The sequence below is a fragment of the Acomys russatus genome, chromosome 18 (genome assembly GCF_903995435.1).
Source record: "Acomys russatus chromosome 18, mAcoRus1.1, whole genome shotgun sequence".
Taxonomy (NCBI): domain Eukaryota; kingdom Metazoa; phylum Chordata; class Mammalia; order Rodentia; family Muridae; genus Acomys; species Acomys russatus.
Genome location: NC_067154.1, coordinates 37,392,948 through 37,417,736, shown reverse-complemented (window position 1 = coordinate 37,417,736; position 24,789 = coordinate 37,392,948). Strand labels below are relative to the sequence as shown.

Genomic DNA, 24,789 nt, shown 5'->3' with positions numbered 1-24,789 from the left:
TTCGCTTTTACTACTTAATTATACTAAGCAGTATGCAATAGCACTTGCAACGTACTGTAAGTAAACTTTGAATTATAATTGAGTTGTATGGGTTCAATAGATGATATTAGAGTTAAAATATATATATAATGTGTGTGGAAAATAATCTTAAATATGAATTCTATACCACTGTATCAAAATTAAATTTATTTTGTATCAATATTCAAAATTCTATACCAACAAATTAAAAATAATTTTATTTCTTAGTAATTAATAAGGCCTTATGTTGAGGAGCAGACTCAATAATCCACTTTTTATCCTATCATCCCTATATCTTTCTATATCCCTCTTCTTTCTTTTCAACCCCTATCTCCATATGTATGAAAGAAAGATAAAGATATACAGCACCTTAGAGTATACGGTCGGAAAAGGTATTCCAAGCAAATGGAACCAAGAAATAAGCTACAGAAACCATCCTAGTATCCAATTAAATATAAGTTCAACCCAACCTAATCAAAAGAGATGAGAAAGAAAACTTCATACTTTTCAATGGAAAAATACATCAAGATGATACCTCAATTCTGAACATCTATGCCCCAAATACAGGAGCACTCATCTTTATAAAGGAAACATTACTAAAGCTTAAATCACACATCAAACACCACATATTACATATTACATAAACAACACTCCACTCTCAACAATAGATAGATTATTGTGGTGGAAACTAAATGGAGAGACAACTAAATTAATAGTCATCATGAATCAAATGGATCTAAGTGTAAAAATACAGAAACTTTTGCCCAAACTAGAAAGAATTCACCTTCTTCTCAGCACCTTATACAACCTTCTCCAAAATCAATCATATATTTGGTCACAAAGCAAACTTCAACAGGTACATAAATATTGAAAATTTTCTTGCATTTTATCAGACCACCATGGATTAAACCTGGAACTAAATAACAACACAAACAATATGACTTAAAAAAAAAATAGAAAAAGAAAAACTTCTTAGAAATTAATGAATCTGAAAGTACAATATAACAAAACTCATGGGATACCATGAAAGCGGTGCTAAGCGGAAAGTTCATAGCACTAAGTGCCTTCATAAAGGAATTGGAGAGATTCCCATATTAGCAACTTCACAAAACACTTGACAGCTCTAGAACAAAAAGAGGCAGACTCCCCAAGAGTAGCAGATGGCTCGAAACCATCAAACTGAGGACTGAAATCAATAAATTAGAAACAAAGAAAACAACTCAAAGCATCCTTTGAGAACATCAACAAGATAGACAAACCTTTAGTCAAACTAACTGAAAGGCAAAGGGAGAGTATTCAAGTCAACAAAATCAGAAATGAAAAGGGAGACATAACAACTGATAGTGAGGAAATCCACAAACTCATTAGGTCATACTTCAAAGTCCTATATGCTTTTATTTATATATTTATATATATATATATATATATATATATATATATATATATATATATATATATACTGGATCTTTTTCAAATGCAGCATCCTAAGTTAGACATCCAGTTAGACCAGCACCATTTGTTGAAGACGGTATCATTATTCCATGGAATAGATTTGGTTTATTTGTCAAAAATTAAGTGACCAAATGTGTGTGGATTCATCTTGGGGTCTTCCATTTGATTCCATTGATCAACCAGCCTATTTCTTTGCCAGTACCATGCTGTTTTAATTACTGTTGCTCTATAGTACAGCTTGAGGTCAGGTATGGAGATTCCTCCAGAAGATCTTTTATTGTACAGGATTGTTTTTGCTATTCCGGGCTTTTTGTTTCTCCATATGAAGTTGAGAATTGATCTTACAATGTCTTCAAAATATTTTGTAGGTATTTTGATAAGGATTGCACTGAATCTGTAAATTGCTTTTGGTAAGATGGCCATTTTTACTATGTTAATTCTGATCCATGAGCAAGGGAGATCTTTCCATCTTCTGATGTCATCTTCAGTCTCTTTCCTCCAAAATTTAAAGTTTTTTTCAAACAATTCCTCCACGTGCTTGGTTAGAGTTACTTGTAGATATTTTATATTGTTTATGGCTATCGTGAAGGGTGCAGTTTTACAAATTCCTTCCTCTACATGTTTGTCATTTGTATATAGGAATGTTACTTTCTATTTTGAGTTAATTTTGTATCCAGCTAATTTGCTGAAGGTGTTTATCAGGTGTAGGAGTTCTCTGGTGGAATATTGGGGGTCACTTAGGTGCACTCTCATATCATCTGCAAATAAGGATAATTTGACCATTTCCTTTCCCATTTGGATCCCCTTGATCTCCTTTTGATGTCTTATTGATCTGGCTAGAACTTCAAGAATTATATTGAAGAGATGTTGAGAACGTGGGCAGCCTTATCTGGTCTCGATTTTTGAGGAATTTCCTTGAGTATCACTCCATTTAATTTGATGTTGGTTATTGGCTTGCTGTATATAGCTTTTATTATATTTAGGTATGTGCCTTGTAAACCTGGTCTCTTCAGAACTTTAAACGTGAATGGTTTTTGGATTTTGTCAAATGCTTTTTCTGCATCTAAGGAGATGATCATGTGGCTTTTTATTTTCAGTTTGTTTATATGGTGGATTACATTGATGGATTTCCATATTTTAATCCATCCCTGCATGCCAGGAATGAAGCCTCCCTGATCATGGTGAATGATGTCTTTGATATGTTTTTGTATTCATTTTATGAGTATTTTATTGAGTATTTTTGCATCAATGTTCATAAGGGAAATTGGTCTGAAATTCTTTTTTGGTAGGGTCTTTATGGGGTTTAGGTATCAATGTCACTATGGCCTCAGCACTCAGAGGAAGGACAGCAAGTAGCCAAGAAGAGACTTGATACCCTATGAGAATATATAGGGGGAGGTAATCCCCCTCAGGAACAGTCATAGGGGAGGGGAATAATGGGAAAATGGGAGGGGGGGAGGAATGGGAGGATACAAGGGATGGGATAAACATTGAGATGTAACAAGAATAAATTAATAAAAAAAAAGAATTTGGTAATGCTCCATCTATTTCTTTCTTTTGGAGTAGCTTGAAGAGTATCGTTATTGGTGTCTATTTAAAAGTCTGGTAGAATTCTGTGCTGAAGCAATTTGGCCCTGGGCTTTTATTGGTTGGGAGATTATCAATGTTTGCTTCTATTTCTATAGCTGAATGAGGGCTATTTAATTTGTTTATCTGATCTTGATTCAATTTTGGCAAATGGAATCGGTCAAGAATATTTTCCATTTCCCTTATATTTTCAAATTTTGTGACATAAATGCCTTTGAAATATGTCCTTATGATTTTTTTTGTATTTCTTCAGTGTCTATTGTTATATCTCCATTTTCATTTCTGATTTTGTTGATTTTGATATTGTTTCTCTGTTTTTTAGTTACTTTGGCTAAAGGTTTGTCTATTTTGTTGATTTTCTCAAAGAACCAGCTCCTGGTTTTGTTGATTCTTTGAATTGGTCTCTTTGTTTGTAACTTATTGATTTCAGCCCTGAGTTTGATTATTTCCTTACGTCTACTCCTCTTGGGTGTTTCTGCTTCTTCTTTTTTTTTTTTTTCCCCTAGGGTTTCCAGATGTGCTGTCAAGTGGTTTATGTGGGATGTTTCCACTTTCTTTCTAAAGGCGCTTAGTGCTATGAATTTTCCACTTAGCACTGCTTTCATTGTGTCCCACCAATTTGGGTATGTTGCTCCTTCATTTTCATTAAATTTCAAGAAGTCCTTTATTTCTTCCTTTATTTCTTCCCTGACCCAGGTGTCATTAAGTAGAGAGTTCTTTAGCTTCCATGTGTGTGTAGGCTTTTTGTTATTTCTCTTGTTGCTGAAGTCCAGCCTTAGACCATGATGATCTGATAGGATACAAAGTATTATTTCAGTCTTCTTGTATCAGTTGAGGCTTGCTTCATGACCTAATATGTCATCAATTTTAGAGAACATTCCACGAGCTGCTAAGAAAAAGGTATAATCCTTTGCATTTGGGTGAAAAGCTCTGTATATATTTGTTAGATACATTTGATTGGTGACATTGGTTAATGAAGATATTTCATGGTTTATTTTCTGTTTCAAAGACCTATCATTCTGTGAAAGTGGGGTGTCGACGTCTCTCACTATTAGTGTATGTGGATCAATGAGTGTTTTAAGCTTTAATAGTTCTTTTACAAATGTGGGTGCCCTTGTATTTGGAGCATAGATGTTCATAATTGTGATGTCTTCTTGGTTGACTTTACCTTTGACGAGTATGAAGTGTCCTTCCTCATTCCTTTTGATTGATTTTGGTTGAAAGTCTATTTTATTAGATATTAAAATGGCTACACCAGCTTGCTTCTTGTGACCATTTGCTTGGAATGTTTTCCCCAACCTTTTACTCTGAGGTAATGTCTGTTTTTGTGGGAGCGATGTGTTTCTTGAGTGCAGAAGAATGTTGGGTCATGTTTAAGCATCCACTCAGTTAGTCTGAGTCTTTTTATTGAAGAATTGATACCATTGATGTTGAGAGATATTAATGACCAGTGACTGTTAAGTCTCTTCATTTTTGCTGTTTGTTACGGTCGAGAGTTTGTGAGGTGATTTTGCAATGGTGTGGTTGTCTATTTTCTAAGTAGTTTTGGTTGTAATTTGACCTGTTGGCATGGAGTTTTCCTTCTAGTAACTTCTGTAAAGCTTGAAATTATGTAAAACTTAATTCATAAAAATCAAGAACACACAGGTTCTCGATTTAAATGAGGAAATGTTTTAAGATTCTGTGTAATTACAGAAATGGCATATAACTTTGCAGTTTTTGTTTGTTTGATTGATTGATTGATTTTTCATTTCAGTGATCAGTGCAAGGAATATCAATATATTATAAAATAAAATAATGAAAATACTTTAAGTAACAGAAAAATGTGGTACTATTTAGTTATTGAATGAAATTAAGACAACTAACTCAAAACAAACACAAACCTTCTAATGTTAAAAAATTGGAAAGATTATTTCTTTTTTAAAACTTATTTACAATACTCAAAACTAAATTATATATACCTATAATCATGCTATATACATCATAAATGCTCATTATTTTGACAAACTTGGGTGTAAAAATAATTTTCACAATGAATGTGTAATTGAAACTCAAATTATGGAGTTCTAGCAAATGTCACTAATTTACATATATTAAACAAAATAATTTTTATATGTAGTCCAAGCTGAATTGAATAGCTGAATTGAATTTAAGAACAATTAATTTAAAAGAAATGTTCTCTAGTGTATGTCTTCTTTATATAATTATCTTAAATTGTTTAAAATAATAGCCAAAAATGTTTATTTTAAATACGATATATGTACTCTATTTGTATAAAGTAATCCGCTCTTATTTTCATTACAAGTAAACTTTTCTTGACTTCTCTTTACTCTAAGATGCTTTATGTTAAAACTAAATATCATATACTTAAGATAAAGAATATGTTATGATGGCAACGTTGGGGAAGTTTTAAGTACACTTGTGGATGTGCATCACTAAGTCAGTAGTCAAGCAATTTAGCTCTTATATTTCTTATTACTGTGTGACCAAATCCCAAAAGCAAGTGGTGGGAAGAAGTAGTTTTCATAGGTTCCATTTCATCCAGATGTGGAAAAACAAAGGCAAAGGTCATGGTGCTGGAAGCCTGTTGATAAGTCTCCTTCATTGGGCTATAGCAGGAATCTAAAAACAGGAAAAAGTCAAATATAGCTGGCAGTAGATGACCATAGTGACCTGCCTCTGCTGGCAATCCCACCTTCTGAAGTTTTTACAGCTTTCAAAGTGATGCCGCATGATGGGAATGAATAATCTAAATCTATCTGATCCACTGGAAAACATTTACAACTCAACCTGTAACAGAAACCCAGTGCTAACTTACAGAATTTCTCTTTTACCAAACTTACTTAGAAATACTATGCCTTAAAGGTAAACATTAAAGAATAGCGTAAGATTACATTTCCTCTACATTAACAGTATTTACGTCTTTTTAGACAACTTTGAGGAGAAATTCTTGGCTACTTTTTGCCTTTTTAGCATCTAAGTATGTTAAATAAATATCCAAGCAATAGATATATAAGAAATATATCATGCATGAGCCAGCTCAATTTGTGTGCATTCAAGCTCAACACTTGCTAATATTCCATTTGTGCCTTCTGGATTCTCTATCATTTACTTCTAAGTTGAAAAGTATATATCTTACCAGTTTTTAATAACATACAATATATTTATAAATAAGAATATTACCAGGAACCACATTATCTGTACAACTATAGCATCTTTATTTATATTGCAAATCATCTTTCAATATTTATTAATAAAAATTGCATTAGCTGCCTTTATAGCACTTTGTCATACTCCTGTATTGCCAGCACCTTCCAAGGAGGGTAAAGTATCTGAGGTCAGCTGTGGATATATAGTAAGTTTGACCTGGCTTAGTCTATGGAAAACCCTGTCTCAAAATAAGTAATTAAAGAATATAGTAGTACATAAATTTCATTTACAAAAGGTACACAATTTGGCTAACTTGGGCATTTATATGCGGCCATAAAAGTATAACTGTCAAAGTAATTAACACATATATTGACATCAAAATTTACTTTTGTGCTTTTGTAATTTTCATGTCTCTTTGAATTCCCAACATAAACATAACATTGAAGATCTATTTTTGGTTATAAGAGATTATTTTGGATCTTTTTTTTTACATTCTTTTGGAAATTATAGTATTTACATTATTTCCACATTCCCTGTACTTCACTAAATATACACATCTCTTGCTCTCTTTCAATTTTCATGGTTTTCTTTTTCATTAAATGTTGTTACAAAACATATCTGTATAAGCTATATATATTGATATACATTTTTCTGCAATCCTATATATTATTTCCCACTCTTTATTACTTATATGTTTTCAGAACTTTTAACAAGTTTTGGTGGCTTGGAAATTTTGTACTAATTTTTAGGAATTTTTTTCATTCATCAACCATTAATTTACACTTAATATAATCATGTTTCTAGATAATCTGGTAAGTTATTTCCTATTACAAATAGACATAGTTGTATTTGTCGAAATGACTTGTCAATACACATATGATTCTGTTAAGGCTTTAAGCAGAAGCCTAGTAGGATAAATGAATGTTAAAATATGTGAAGGTGGGAAAGAATTACACAGAGTAGTTGTGGTGTTTCACAAACCCCGGAGGAGTTCCAATGCTTACCATGCTTCATGCTCTTTTATTATGTTAGTGTCGAGTATTTCCAAAAAAATGAATTATATTCATCACTTTTTACTCATACACTTCTGATGAAAAAAAAAACAAGCAAGCAAACAAACAAAAATTTTCTTCTGATTAAAATTTCCTTGCTTTTTTATTATGATTATTGGATTTTTTTTCATGTTCTTAGTACTTTGTTAACAGTCATTTATATGGTTTGTAGATACATTTGTATTTAAAGGTTCATTTCTTCACTTCCCCAATGGTGTCTCTTGAAGTGAATTTCATGTTGTCAAATTTCTTTGGTTCTTATAGGATTATACTTTGATATTTGTCTAAAATATTTCACTGGCTGGAGATGATAAGGATTTTCTCTTATTTTTAAAGAAGATTTATAATCAGGGTTTAACTTTTGTCTTTGTAATCTTTATTGAATAAATGTATATATTATGAGGTTTATAGAGTGCATTACATTGTTTGTTTATGGTTATTTGACTTGTTCAAGGATAATCTTCCTTTTAACTTTCCTTCATTCCGTTCCACGTATTTTTATATATATATAAATGTTCTTATTTACAGACCTTTTGTTCATTTACATTGATGTGTTTGTGCTTGTTAGGAGCAAGCACAATAAAGTTTAATTGCTCTTGTTTTGTACTAAGTCTGAATCTGTTTTGTTTTGATTTTTGATTTTTGATTTTTAATATCTGAATTAAGCACGTTGCATATTCATAACAATAATAGACTTACATTTAACAGTTCCAAAATGTTTCTAGATTATTGAAAATTATTAGAATGGATTTTAATATACATTTGAGATGAATGGAACACTAGAGCATTTGTCTTTTAAGCTTAAAACTTCAACATTTATGGTTAGAATATTATAGGTGGAAATTTCCAAAACTTATATCTGAGAACAGTGGTTCATGAAATAACTCATTAGAGCTTGCTTATTGTTGTATCAATGCCCATAATTTATCATAAAAACAAGAATGTGAATCACACTTAGGAAGAGACAATGACCCATCAGATGAATTCAGACAACCTGAGGTGTGTACTCCCTGAGGCTCTCATCTAATGCAAGCCCATGGGACAAAGTCTAATCGTATGTGATATAAACTCTTGCGAGGCAGGGAGGCTTATTACTGACTCAGTAACTACAAGTTTTGTACTAGAAGCTGGTCACCTAGGCCACCTCCAATGAGAATGTACCAAAGTTCCAGACACTCTGAAGGAAATGGGTATTGTGTCTAAGAATGAAAGTTCAGCAGTTCTTATCCATGAATAGCAAGGATCCTCCTGAGTCAAAGTTCTCAGACTGCAGCTAAGAATAATCCTAGAAAGTATTTCTTATCAAGGATAGCATGCTAAGCGTGCAGAACTAATTGCTTGTGTACAAATTCTATTGAGAGAATGTAAAATAAAAGATATTTATCACTCTGCTCTGTCAAGTCAAGAAAATATGAGTTACACTGTTAAAAATATACTTATCATTGTTTATTTGGTTTTCAAATCTTTGTTTGGAAACTATGTTTCCACTATCTTGGTGACAATATTTAATATTTCAAAAATATTTCACTAACGAGATTATATAATAGTAGCATTTTTGAACTGTATATAACTAAAAAGTTTGATTTAGACTGAAATATTAGTAAATACTTATTGATTTCAAGATGTTCATATTGTTTTCAATATTTAAAAGTATTCTTATAAATACAGGTATATATTTTATGAATTGTCATAAATGCATATTTAAATATTTCATTTGTTGCATCTGCAAGTTAATGTTTGTTAAGCCAGTGATTTAAATTTACACTCTACTGTATAGGTTTTGATTCAAGAAAAGAGGTCTGTCTTGTGTTTTATAGTTACAAACCAGTTGGATTTACTTAGCACCTGTAACAGTTAGGAGAAGTGAGCATGGATGAAGATTAGGTTAAGTGTGTTTGATCTTTTAACATATAATCTTCCCTTCTCCTGGCAGTCCAGTGAAAAAAACTTGAAATGCCTTCTATATATTAAGTGTAATATAGTCCATCTTGAGGGAAAATCAGTAGAAATAACTCCTATAAGTTGTTAGGTGTTCACTTACGGTTGCACATGTCAAATCACTAAACTGTGTTACCAGCGTAAGACCTGTGCATTATCAGGACAGTTTAACATTCGAACCTAAGTGAAGAAAAGACCCAACTAGTTACTACACTAGCCACAGAAGAAGTGCTAAAGCAGTGTTTCATTGCTTGTATTTTAGGTTGCTTGGAATTAAAAGAAGATACTATTGAAAATCTTCTTGCAGCTGCGTGCCTTCTTCAGCTTCCTCAAGTAGTAGAAGTATGTTGTCACTTCCTCATGAAACTTCTGCATCCATCAAACTGTTTAGGAATCCGGGCATTTGCAGATGCTCAAGGATGCATTGAATTAATGAAGGTGGCTCACAGCTACACCATGGTAAGGAGATTTAAATTTTAAATGGTGAAGTACTACACTATAATATCAAATGATACAATATTATGATGGCTCTCAACAGTTATTTTATGAATAAATTGTTTTATGTGATTAGTATATTTTCATTTGGACTGTTATTATGACATATAATATAATATTTTATAATCACAAGGTAATAATAATATTGACCTTAGCTTAATATTATGGCACTATTATGCTTTTTGACAATGTAATATGAGGGCTGAATATCAGGAATTTTAAACATTGATAAGCCAACTTCTTTTAAAATACTCAGCTTCTCAGGACTTTCCTATTCATTTCTACCACTGTCACATTTACCTTCTTTTAACCTTTTCTTTAAATAAGTCAACTATAAAATCTCATATATAGGGCAGCTCTGTATGTATGATTTGTGGATAAATAATCTTGGACCTGTTAGCAGTGTAGAATATTTATTTGCATCATGAATATTATGCATTTTAAGACAAATATTTAGAAATAGACATTTGTTACATATTTTATTAAGATAACTTTACAAACTATTGTCATAATTTCAAAGTTTGAGGTGGAATCCATAGTAGTCACATATATTCTTGAAAGAGTTAAAGTGTATTTGGTTGTTTTACCACAATTTTCCTGCTATAGAGATGCTTTTATTGTGATTATAGATATTTGAAAAGTCCTTTTAACTCTATACCTTTTATGTTTTTTACATATTAAATATGTATTACTTTTATTTTATGTATATTCCTGTTTGGACTGCATGTGTGTATATGCATCACTTGCTTACCTAGTGTTGGCAAAGGTTAATTGTCATCAGACAGCCTGGAACTGTAATTACAAATGACTGTGAACTAACAAAAGTTGCTGGAAATTGACCCTGGCTTACCGGAAAAAATAACAATGCTCAGGGCTGGAGAGAAGGGCTGATTTCCCAGAGGATGGGGGGCTCAATTCCCACCATGGCAGTGCACACCTGTCTGAAACTCCAGTTCTAGGGGTCTGACACCTATACACAAAAATAACCACTAAAAAATACCAAATGAACATAACAAATAAAAGTAAATAATATATAAAAAGGAAATCAATGCTCTTAAACACTGAGACATCTCTACAGTCATGAGTTGTAAACTTTAAATATGACTCTTTAATATTGATGAAATTTTTATTTACTTCCAATAAAGACATTATATGTTCTTATAAAACTCAATACTTATTTTGCTAGAAATAATTATTCTAATGTCTTACATACAATGAAGAGTAAGCTCTAGATCAAAAAGAGTTAGTAATATATTTTGTTAAAAACTTTTATTGTGAGTATTTAAACAAATAAATAAAATATTATAGAATATTTCATTAGCAACTCAAATTAAAATTACCCAATCAGAAAAAGTAAAATTTTTGATCAGTCTTATTTCAAAACAAAAATAGGAAAAACAAAACATTTTTCTGTCACTAATGAAAATAACATTTAAAATTATTTTAATCATTAATCTTAGAATTTCAGTATCTTCTAACCTTTATAAGTTAAAATTTTAATAAATTTATAAGGTATAGTAAAAGCTCATAGACAAAATAAAAGTACAGTATGTTATTCTGTTGTTGAATTCTTCGACAATATTCCACGCTAGGGCACAGCACTGTTTTTGAAATGATATGAGCCCTTCAAAATCAGGGTAAACAATAATGTTACCAACTAAAATATCAAGGTCCAACTGTTGTCATTTAAATTTTTGTAATTTAAATAATTTATTCATATTACATCTAAATTTTCATCCCCTCACTTGTATCTTCCTATTCCCCCCTCGCTCCTTTTTTCACCCTATTCCCTTCCTCTAAGCCTGTGACAGAAGGGGATTTAATTGGGCACAATTCATTATAATATAGAGCCCCTGGCTTACTTTAACCAAAGAATAATACGCTGCCATATCAAGAGGGATAACAGTCCCTTCTGCTCTGGGTAGAAATTATTAATTCACTAATGAAAAATGTTTCCTTTGCAGCTGCTTGGACTGTCCCTAGTTTACTCGATAAAGTAACCATATTTTCACAGTCTTTAAATGTGTACTATTTATGAATGTATACATAAAACACTAAAAGAGTTTTAGGTATGATATTGTATGATCTGACAATTCTAAGCAAGCTTACTGTTCAGATGTTGAATAAATTATGCATTCTGTCATATTTGGTTAAAGTTGAATTATTCCAAAAATTAGAAACATGAAATTATAGTATTCTCTTATGGTTTATAGTTAATTTTTAAGAGAAGAAAAACTACTTCTCATTTGTTCTTTTTAATCTTGAAAATTAGTAGTTTGTATCTGATGTTATAATTTCTCATCATAAATTTTTTCCTTGCCCCTGTCTAATCAGGAGTATGCTCTTGGCTGCTCTATGAAATCTATAATTAGAAAGAAAGTCTATTAATTTTTCAACTTAAGCTCAAAAAATGAATTTATTATCACACATTGCCAGTTTTCCTACTATAATGACACTAATGTAGGCTTTCAAAAATTTTTGTTTAATTTAAAACTTGAGTTTTCTACTTTTTATTTGGTTTCTAAAATTTTTTGGAAGGTAACTTTGCTTTGTGCAATCCAGACCTTAATATTTTCAACTGTCTTTGCAATCATATGCTTCCTTCTTTTCCTTTAAAATGTTATTTATTTATTTATTTTGTGACAGTTATTGATTATGTTTAAATAATTCTGAATCTTTCCGTGGAAAGCGACCGAGATTGGTAAGTTGTTCATGTACAAAACAGTAGACTAAAAACCCAAAATTAGGCAGCAGTGTGAAACAAATTCTCTAACATTAATTTAATATTTGACTTCTATACATAGAGACAAAGGATAGACTTAGTGTATGTTCTATTAGGTTTCATTAATAAACATTGTATAATTGTGAATGACAGATTTTAAAATTAGTATAACGCAACAAGATCATGTGTCTCAGGAAATGAAAATATTTTTACATAATTTGAAGATGCATTCCAAACAAAAATATAATATAAATGAACAGCATAATTTCTTTTTCTTGAATAAAACTAGACCATGAAAATAGCTGTTTTGTATACTTAATGAAAATGATTGTATCTAAAATAGTAGCATTTGTGTTTCTCATTCTTTGTTTTAGTTTTAGTATTAAAATAAACTTTCATATTAAATAGCTCATGAAATATAATTTAGCAACTAAAGGGGCAGCTCAGCAGGTGAGAGGACTTACTGCTCAGGTGACTAATTAGTCTTTGGTACATATACCCCACATATTAGGCTTCATACCTCCCTATTGATTCAGCTGGCGTTTTATTCCCTCTCTTCCCTTGTGGGCACCTGTATATAAGTGGAAATTTACATAGACATCCACACCTACACATAAATAATAAAAGAGATTATTAAAATATACACATATTTTATTGGCTTTGAGCATCAGAGGCTAAAGATGAACAGAATTTTCAAAATATATTCAATGTCTGTGTCTTTTTCTTATGAGAATCTCTCTAACATTATAACTCCCACTTGGCTTCAAGAATTACTTCCTTTTGAATATGTTAAGAATGTCACAACCTAAAACTTCCTTTTTAAATAGTTCAAGGTTATCCTTCATCAGTAAAAGGCAAATATGGAAGAAAAGTAGAACAGGAGCCATTATCTCATACATGTAATTACAAGTACATATGTAGAAAAATTGAAAGATAAAACATATTTTAACACAGTCTTTAACCACATAGGCAATTGTAGGTATATTTTGAAGGAAATAGAAAAGTGAAGTAAGTTCGAAGTGAGTCTTTAAAAGCGTTATCTCTCACTATTAACCCTATGAAAATCAACTCCTGCTATTTGAAAGTTCTTGCCAAAGACAGTATTTTTTCACAGTGTTCCTGTACACTGCACTGAAGTTTGAAATAATTCTAGAAACATCCTTCAGCTTTCTTAGACTTCTTAATGGCTATTAAAGAATCCACTTACCTACCTATCTTTCAGCCACACAATATATTATGATTTTCATTGTTTTTTATAATATATTAATGTATGGTTCATATTCTTCAAGTTGTGTCTTAGGGGTATATTGCTGTGAGGAGACACCATGACCTATGTAACTCTTATGAAGGACAATATTTAGTTGCGACAGGTTTACAGTTTCAGAGGTTTATTCCATTCATGTCATGATAGGAAACATGACAGCTTACAGGCCAACATGGCGCTAGAGATGAAACTAAGAGTTCTACACATTGATCCACACCCAGCATGGAGAGACTGTGCCACAATTGGTATAGCTTGAGCATATAAAACCTCAAATTCTACCCCCCCCCCATGACACACTTCCTTCAACATGCCATACTGACTCCATCTAACAAGACCACACCTCCTAATGGCGCCACTCTCTTTGGCCATGCATTCAAACACCTGATTATACGGGGGTCATGCCTATTCAAAGCACCACAAGTTGTAATGTTCAAAGCCCATACATTTTGTAAATATGATCTCCCACATATAACTTTGAAAATGGTGTATTGACATTGCCTTCAATAGTAGAAGAATTTACACTAAGTCAACATGTGCATGTGTTCATGCACCAGTAGATTCCACAGATAGTTATTTTAGCAGAATCTACATCATTCAATTCAAAATTAGACATCAGTTTTATCTAAGCATATCATTACAGTTTCTAATGAAATTCTCCTCCCATCCACCTACCCCCTTTTTGGTGTTTGTTTCATTCATAGGAAAAAATTACTGCAAGCATACATGTAGTTATCACATTTAGTTCTGGGGTTGGAAGCTAAGGTCTACTCTAACACATGCTAACAAAATGCTATTCCATTCTACTTCATCTTAAGCCTTTCATTTTCTAGACATGGCCCTCTTTGGTTTCTTAAAGAATGTTTGTTCTTAAACCCTGATACTATGCTTTTTTCTTTTAAGGGCTAGAATTATACATGTATTCCTGACTATTCATTGTCATGATTTTGTGACTGATCTTACTTCATCTATCACAAACACTTTAATATATGCAAATGCCATTTCTGTTACTTTTTATTTCTTTAGACAGTGTCCAGAATAAGTTACTGAATTACACAGTTTCCTATTGTTGTTAAAATATTAATAGGTGGGGGCTAGGGACAGTGAAATTGACAAAGAGCAAGAGGTGAGGAATTCATGAGAGATGTTAGTAGGGGATAAGGAAAAAAAAATGGTATAGTTAATTTAATTTCAAAAACCTGTTAAAATGTGAAAAGGACTTCGGCTCTGAAATTATGCAATCACTCACTCAGTGGCAGTGCACATGGGGGCATTTGACATGCTCTTTTACCACATTCCTATACTTATTTTAGAAATTCAACCATGCCCACTTTCTTAACAGCTGTATTCTCCATTAATTCATATATTATTTGAAGAGGATTTTGTGTTTTGTTTTCTTCTGCCACAAAAATCTCCTAGCACATATCAACATTACATTTACTCTGACTTGTTGACTTCATTTCTCCAATGCTTTTTTCCACAGATGTCTATTTTCTCACTATTCTAAATAAAATTCTGCTGCTCTATATTTCTTATAAGACTTACTGTTTACTGGCCTTATACTGTATTCTTATTTTTGCTGTAGTTCTCTACTCATCCTATTTAGTAATATTTTATTTAGATGTTTTAATAAATATTAGCATATTATATTCATCATTGGATGAAAGGGTTAAAACCTGCATTAGCCTTTATTACTATGCTCTGGCTCCTGTAGTCAGTGATAATGTGATATAGGAATGGGTTAACCAGGCAATATATTGTTCACAGTATCAAGTTTCATTTGTTCAATGAAAGTAATTATAACCATCAATTCTGATTATTTGGTCAGGTACAAGTGGATGTACATGCATAGATTTGAATGTTATGAGCAAATAATACATGAAAAGACCTCATAAACGAGAGATGCTCATTTTAATTTGTGTAGAATTATTGAGCAAAATTGATTGGCCAATTAACTGAGGTTGAACAAGCTTTAAATATGATTGAATTGTACAGTGGAGAAGGGAGAAATATAAGTTATGAAACAGTAGGCTTAGACAAGCCACCGTATACAGATTTATGAAAAAAATTTAAGGATTATATTGAATAACTTGAATAGAGTTAGTAAAGTGTCAGGCCATTGAAAGTATTTGAGTAATAAACTGATCCAAGTTTTAATTACAACAATAATGGAATCAGATTAGCTTAACGATATATAAGTATTTGGTTCAAAGAGGAAGAAAGAAAGAAAGAAAAAAAAAAAAAGAAAGGATGAAGGAGAGAAAGATAAATGCCTTTCTAGAAAAGAAGTTAATATTTTCTATGCACATCTTTAAATAATTATAATGAAATGGAAACATGCGTTACATCTGCCTCTGCACTGGACACATGAAAGGCAATTTTGTCAGCATCACTCACCATATTAAAGAATTACTCACACAGGCAACATGTTATATATTCAATACAAGTTTGTATATATTATCATGGGTTGATTTGTTTTCTGTGATAAGTATTAAAACCAGGCCTTATACCAGCTAGACACAGACTGTACTACACCTTAGCACCACCGAGAATTTTTTTTGTGTGTGTGTGTGGGGAGAAGTCTCAATAATTTTATTACTTACAAGTATGAAATTTACAGTAATACTTTTGGTTCTATTTTCTGCAAAACAGAATACAGTAAATCAAGTATGTATTGATAGTCTATACATAAATTAAAAGACATTTGTATTTAGGATTACAAAAATAAAAAATAATGCATATTTATCTAAAAGAAAATATACCCAGGTTCTGCATATTAAACACTGGGAAATGAATATCACATAACTATATTTATTTAGTATCTTATTCATGTAATCCATGCATTCTGACAATTTTTAAAATGATAAGCAATGATTTACAACATTAGATAACTTATTAAAAATCAATAGTCAATTTTTAATAGACTATTACATGTAGTACATATTGTGTTGTACAAATTCCCTGTTTTACCCAATATGATAACTCATGCATGGTGGGTACACTTTACCTATATTGTCAGATTAGATTTCTCATAACCAAGAAGCCTAGCATGAAATGTTTCAGAAAATTCAGTGTTACATTCTTCAGACTGAATAAAGATTTGTTCCTTGGTTAAGATTATAGTTTCTTCTAAACTTCTACTTGTCATTTCTCTGTTTATTTCATGCTCAATTTCTATTCAATGTGACTAGCCAGACCCTCAGAATGCCACTAGACTCATGCTGGAAGCAGACGTAGTGAGACCATTACTAATCAGAGACTACTTTATTGATCAGAGGCTTTGAAAGGCAGAAGGTAATAACTGGAGCATGAAGCCATCTGAATCAGTGTAAGCATCTCTGCTCTTCAGTTAAGTGGCATTAAAGACACTTCTCATTGCTTGCCTGCCCCTCACAGCCAGTAGAGGAGGGCCTAGGCAAGGACCAACTTTGTCAATGTGGCTTCTGCTCATGGTATCAAAATACCTGACATTTCATAGTTAGTGGCTTAAAAGCATATATATTTTTTTTTTACCTTAACCCTATCTGTTAATGCCCGGCTGGTGCTCTGGAGAGGGTCCAGTGTAAATTCTCTGGTATTGGATTGTTGATGCCCTTCTAGTTTACTTTATCTCTTGGGTGACCAGAGCTGATGGCTCAGGCAACTGATCAGGATTGAAAGAAGAAAAAGGAAAGAAAGGGAAAAAGAGCCCAAGGTTTCTTCTCTAGGGACTGGCTGTACTGCGGCTGAGGAGAACTTAAACTGACCACCTTTTTTCCTATGGCTGAGGCTGTAAAAGCGGCTTCTGGCTAGAAACTGCACGGGGTCGTAAAAGGAGGCTCTTTGATCTGTAGATAGGCCTCTTTGCGGAGATCTCCAATAAGTTGGTGTAAACTTAGGCTTATTAGCCGTAGAAGGCTGATGCCCCTGAGTCTGCTAACTTATTTGCTAATCTATAGAGAAGATAGAGAGAGAGATAGAAAATAAACCACTCACACACATACGTTCAAGAGAAGAGGACCAGAAAAAAAGGTGGATGAAGTCAGGCGTCTTAACTTCAACTGAAGTTAAGCTGCTCAATCTTTTCTCCTCTGTTCTCCTTCATTTCTCTCTCGTTCTCCTTCCTTTTCTCCTTTGTTCTCCTTCATTTTTCTCTCATTCTCCTTCCTTTTCTCCTTTGTTCTCCTGCTCACATTTATTGTAGCCCATATTTATACCTCTGAGAAAAGGGAATTACCTCATAGTCAGAAGAGTACAATTAATCACAAAAGCAGATGAATTCTAAAATACAACAGGTTACATGCTTTAAATCTAAACATTTCTTATCTATGTATCCATTACGTAAGTTCATGGTGAGTTCAAAATGACGAAGGTTGGCAGGGTCTAAAGTTAACAGGGTCTGAAACTTACAAGAGTATACAACCTATCAGTTAGGACGGTCCTGACTATACATTATCCAGCTATCTCTTAGTTCATATGAGCTCAGGACAATAATTTTGTCTGTCTTTCGTTCTAAGAAACAGAGTAAATTTGGATATCCCTAGGTAACTTCATTTCACATAGGTTCACATGGAGTTTAAACAAATTTGGCTATATTTATGGTCAAATACCAGGATTCATGGTGCCATCTGCGGTGGAGGCTTATCTGAAGCCACAAATCCGCTGGTCGGCTATCCTAGTGAGGCATCTGGAGGTTCACAAAGGTATTTATTGCAGCCATAAACTAACTTTAGCTTTTAAAACTATTTGAGCCAAATCAGGAATTCCATAATCAGGGATTAATTCATTTGGATAACAAAAAGTACATCTTCAATATGATCCTCTAGGAAGTTTGCTCAATCAGAGCTGGTCAGTACCCAGAAGCTAACAATTCACACCAATGCCAGATGTATTTATTTTTGGTTTTTTGAGGCAGGGTTTCTCTGTGTAATCTTGGCTATCCTGGACTCGCTTTGTAGACCGGGCTGGCCATGAATGTAGTCCTGGCTGTCCTGGACTCACTTTGTAGACCAAGCTGGCCTTAGACTCACAGTGATTCACCTGCCTCTGCCTCCCTGGGTGCTGGGATTAAAGGCATGCGCCACCATGCCCGGCTCTAATGCCAGATTTCAGAGAGATGCAGTAGTGCACAATTGACAGGGTAGTCAGAGGTTGGAATCAGGTCTGGGGTACATCACAATACAGACCTTGCAAATATCGGATCACCTCCAGAGACCTTTCATGCCTCCCGGACTTTCCCAAATCAATGGCTCCTGACAGCATGTCAGAGGCTGGAAGCAGTTTTGGGGTACATCGTGGTATAAGACCTTGAAAACACCAGATCACCTCCTAGACAGCCCACATGCCTAGTGAGCTCCCTGAACAGGGCGGCTCTTGGCACATATCTCTGATAATACATCATGAATTAGAGTTGGCATTAGGTGAATAAATGGAGTTTAGCTTTGAATTCATACCTTTTGCAGGTTACTAAAGTAAAATAGTTGATTTTTTTTCCTTCCTAAGACTATACATAATATACTATATTAGCAACAACACATCCAAAAATCTCCCTATTATGCATTATTAGTGTTATTCAATTTTGAAAATTTAAAATTAAAAACCAACAAAATTAGAGTTCCATTACTATTTTTAATGAATCAGCAATCAGTGTATCAAGATCAATATAATCAGCAATTTGGGGGCTCCTGCTACTGACATCTACTATTGACAAAACTGTGAGGCATCGGCCGCTGGAGGAGAAAGACCTTTCTATCTCCCTTATGGTTTTCTTCTGTGATATTCATAGATTTTCTTGTCCTTGAATTAGAATGGTAAATTAAAAGAGAGGGGGGAAGAGAGAGAGAGAGAGAGAGAGAGAGAGAGAGAGAGAGAGAGAGAGAGAGAGAGATGCACAAATCTGCTGAGTATATTTAGTGTTGCTCTTACATATGCATGTATATGTAATGACAATAACTTGTGATTGAATAATCTTGCATAGGACTCAGACCTGAAGAACACTGATTGTCACACTCTCAGCAGCCATTACTTGCCTATATCTCTTAATCAAGAATTGACCCCTTATGATACTTCCCATATCCAGATTTTATCTTGATCCTATCCACCCTTCACTCCCCATTTGCACATCCTCCAATACTCCTTATTACATTTTCTTGCCAAATTGATGTCTTTTCCATTTTTTTTAACTTTTTAAATGTTTTTAAATGTATATTTCTATGCAAGCTTATTTTGTGTACATAATAACCTTTGGTCATAATCACTATATCACATTACAATCACAACATCATGACTTAATTTATTTAATATATTGATTCCAATTAGTGCATTTGGTAAGGGCATCTGTGTTTTTAAATTAGTGTAATTTTTATCTTAATATGGCATTTATTTAATGATTTTAGTATACTGAATTCTTCATATGCCACTTTTGTGTTCACCTGGGTAGTTTTATCCGGTGAGACATGTTGCTCCTATCAGTGGCCATATCCAAAACAAAAGAAATTCTACCTCCTGTAGCAATAATAGTCACTCAGTATAAAAGCACATAATTCAGCACACATACCATCAACTACTAAAAATACACTTTTTTTATTGCATAGAAGAGTTAAGGGTTTGCAAGGGTGTTGTGTTCTGGGTTGGTCTGGTGCTATGTACTCTAATGCTAGTTATTTTGCTCCCCAAAGTCTGTTTGCTGTCTGTTAGGAGAAGATACGCAGGTATCCAAATGACATTTGTAACTCTTGCTTCTCAAATTATCCCTGGATGAATAATTAAGTTGTTGACAGTGGGCTGAACAGGACGATGAAAATGGAGTGAAAGTAGGTGGATTTTGGAGGGTCAAGAGCGAAGATTGCAGGAGAGAAGAGAGAAAACAGATTGCTGAGAAGATAATAACTGCAAGTCCTGGGAATCTTGGATGGCTGGTAGATAAATTGATAGTAGGGTAATAGATTAGATTTTATGCTCAGCTCTCCAGTTACCTTTTGATTAAATTATGGTCACTATGTATGGTTATTTTGGGAAATTGTAGATTGAGGAGTAACTAGGTTTTATTAGTACTATGAAATGAATATTCATCAACACTGTTGAATGCCTCAGATTGGTGCTCAAGATTGGAGTAGTAGAATTTTGAGAGGACTTTAAAAATATCCTACAAACACTAGAGTTAACTTTGTAAAGATCTAACATCGCTTCTCTATTAGGATAATTCACATCTATGCCAAATAATATTCTTTTCATTTTAGAACCCTTTGAAAGAATTCTCTGGGTGATTTTACCAGAGTACTTCACGACAATGGGAGAAATAAGTTATTTTCTTTCTGAATGAAAGAAGCAACCCAATTTTATTCATATAACAAGAAAAACCTCATTTTGTAAAATTTTATCTCACACAGACCTATTTAGAATTATTTGATATTTGATAAGCTGGATATATAGGATTATTTTTATATTGAAATTCATTTTTGTTAAGAATATATATTTTAATATCTTTAAAATAATTTTTAAAGTGAAGGGAGGTAGAAGGATTGATTATAGTTAAAAAGAAATGGGAAAACTCATCCTCTGCCCAAGGGAAATCATTCTGCCACTTGAATAGAGGTCCCGATTGAAACAACATATCTGCTTTTTTTAGCAGGGCTTTTGGAAAGTTACATCTGACAACAATGATGGTACAAAGACACATGTGTATTCAATAAGCCTTACAATCCAATCTTAGCTACCTGTACTACAGCAAGGAATATAGCTAGATCTTATATTGCATGAGGAAAAGAAATGTACTGGTTTGTATATTACTAATTAATATGCCAAGGTAGGCAAGGAAATATCCATACAGTCTTACCTCTAGATGAAGAGCTATAGGTTGTTAATACGAAGAAAACAGTCTTCATTACAGATGAGCTGTTACGTATATCATACATTCTCAATCAGTGAATCCTAGACACTTATAAATAGAAGAATGCTAAATGCCCTTGGTATGTTTTTCTAGACATTTTAAAAGTTTTACTATTTTTCTGATAATTTAAAGAGTGGAGATTCTGTCACCCACTTTCAACAGAAAAAGAAATAAATTCAATGTAAAGAATGAATTGCAATCTAGTAACGTGGCACTTTTACATTACTTAACATAAGTGCCACTCCGTACTCACCTCTCTTAAGAGTGCACTCATTACTGTAAAACAAATGGAATGTGTGCCAGGTAATCAACATGGATCTTCGTGGTTTTTCCACAATGTAATTCTTTAAACATCTTATTAAATTTTTAATTCCAAAAATACAAATGCATTTCATAACCAAGCTAATAACTCTCATGTTAGTAGTTGATAAATACACAGCATCCTGAGCAGACATTATCCTCTAATCATAGATGATTAGTAAATGTTTGTGAAAAATTGTTCTTTTTTCCAATTTTTATTTTATAAATATGCAAAGCAATGAGTATGTATTAAAATGTAAGCTAAAGCCAATAAATTTATAAGTTGAAAGTAAAATTTTAAAACATTTTTAGTATTCCCACATTGTTGCAGTCCTAGAAGTTTTTTTACTTCAATAAGGAACCTAAGTGGCCTCTATTTTTCCCCATAATTTTCAACTTTAGTCAATATATAATCCATTTTCTCTTTATGTAAATATTTCTAAAATGAAAATTCTCATAAAAATTAAACAATGCAGAAATGTATGAGCATTTGAATTTAAATTATATAATATCCATTATATTGTGATGGGTGAATCTGGGCCCAGGGGCATCTGCTCAAACTACTGTACTAACCAAAGACAATACAAGCAGTAAACATCGAACTCCTACTCTGATCTAGCCAATGGACAGAACATTCTCCACAGTTATGTGGAGAGTGGGGACTGCCTCTGACATGAACTCTGGTGCCCCATATTTGACCACTTCCCCTTGGTGTGGAGCCCTGACGGCACTCAGAGAAAGAATAAGCAGGCTACCAAGATGATACTTGATAGCCTATGACCATATAGTGGGTTGAGGAGGTCCCCCTCAGTCATAGACCTAGGGGAGGGGAATAGGATGAAAGCAGGAGGAAGGGAAGAACTGGAGGATACAAGTGATGGTATATCCATTGAGATGTAATCTGAATAAATTAATAAAATAAAATTTAAAAAAGACTCATTCAACTTAAAGCAAGTATTGGTAGTTTATTTTTTGCAAAAATGTTATACTATAAACATACATATATCATATATATATGTATATACTCTATAAAGTGATTACAGTATTTTCTTATTAAATTTAAATATTAATATGCTTAAGATTGATAAATATAAAACTAAATTTATAAAAATCCAAAAGCTTAAAACTGAACCAATTTCTGCATACTATAGTAATGGCACATGCAAGCATACACATAAATAAATAATAAATATGAAAAATATATTTTTAATACCTAATTTCTTATTAATTCTAAAAGACATTCTGAAATGACTTACTTCCCCCACATTGGAGCATCTATGATGGTGTAATTCAAACCAGATATTAATTCCAGAAAATTCCACAGTAGAAATTCATAAGCACCCATTAACCTGTGGAATTGGCATCTGCCAATTCAAAAAAAGGGCTATGGTAAAATTTTCCAGTGAACTCCCATTTTAAGAATCCATTTGTACTTTCCCAATATTCTGTAACAGTATTCAGCAGAGATAGACTTTGTATGGGAGAGCACCTTTGTCCTTGAATTTGACAGCAACTTTCTTTCACTAACATTATTTACTGTATCTGAATTCCTACTGTTCTTCCCAAATGTTTTACTTTTCCTACTTTCTCAATTATACAGTGATGCATAGTTCCTGTCATCCATCTCTATTTATTCATTGGATGCATTTTATTTTGTATTTTAAATTTTAATTTGCATTATTATGAATCTTTTTGTGAGGGTGACACAGGTGTCCTTTTTGTAGCTGATATTTTCTTTTTTTAATTTTTATTTAAGTAATTTATTCAGATTACATCTCAATTGTTCCCCCCTCACTTGTATCTTCCGTTCCCGCTCCCTCCCTCTTTCATTCTATTCCCCTCACCTAGGTCTGTGACAGAAGGGCACCTCATCCCCCACTATAAGATCACAGCCTATCAGGTCTCTTTCTGGTAGCCTGCTTACTCAGTATCACCAGGTCTCCCCACCAAGGGGAAGTGGGCAAATAGGGGCAACAAGTGTTCATGTCCGAGTCAGTCTCTGATCTCTACACAATTGTGGAGAATGTGGTGTCCATTGGCCAGATTTAAATAGGGGTTCTAGGTTTACTATACGCATTGTCCTTGGTTGGTACAGTAGTTTGAGCTGACCTACCTAGGTCCAGATCTGCCAGCCTGAATGGTCTTGTAGGTTTCTAGTACATTCTGGATCCTTCTATTTCCCAATTTTCCCATACCTCTTTCACCTAGAGACTCAATAGGAAGTCCTAGTATTTATCTCATTCTACAGCTAAGTGAAGACTTTCAGGGGATATCACAATTGAGCTAGTGTCTGATTATAAGTGAGTATATATCATGTGTATCTTTCTGGGTCTGGGTTAACTTGCTTAGGATGATCATTTCTAGTTCCATTCATTTGCCTGCAAATTTCAGTATTTCTTTGATTTTAATAGCTGAGTAGTATTCCATAGTGTCAATATACCACAGTTTCTTTATCCATTCTTTGACTGAGGGACATCAGGTTGTTTCCAGGTTCTGGGTATTAAGAATAAGGTTACTGTGAACATGGTTGAGCATATGTCCTTGTGTGGTGGAGGATCTTTTGGGTATATTCCAAGGAGTGGAATATCTGGGTTTTGAGGTAGCTCTATTCCCAGTTTTCTGAGAAATTGCCAGATTGATTTCCAATAAAACTTTTCTCTGTACTTGTATCAGATGTGAGAGTCTGTGTTAATTATTTCTCACTGTATAAAGATAATTCTCTATTGGTGAATCTTTGAGAATTTGGATAAAAATTCTGAGGAAAATTTGATAAACTCATAAAAATTTTCTCCCAGAAAAAAATACATTCCATTTTGAATGTATGTTCATGAAGATTCAGTGTGTTCTAAGTGGTTGAAAGAAATCCATTTGAAGGATTAATTCAAGAAGCAAACAACTCAATAGGGTCAGAAAGATCTGAAAGTGAAGAGATATACTAGGCCCCACT

General features: G+C 33.1%; 1 protein-coding gene across 1 annotated transcript in view; it reads left to right on the top strand.

The window, feature by feature from the left end:
- The window catches only part of Klhl1 (kelch like family member 1), a 203,252-nt gene that overhangs the window by 24,737 nt on the left and 153,726 nt on the right, over nucleotides 1–24,789 (top strand). Inside the window, exon 3 of the mRNA XM_051160901.1 lies at nucleotides 9,460–9,656. Within this exon, the coding sequence (XP_051016858.1) occupies nucleotides 9,460–9,656 (197 nt within the window). The remainder of the gene's footprint in view (nucleotides 1–9,459; nucleotides 9,657–24,789) is intronic.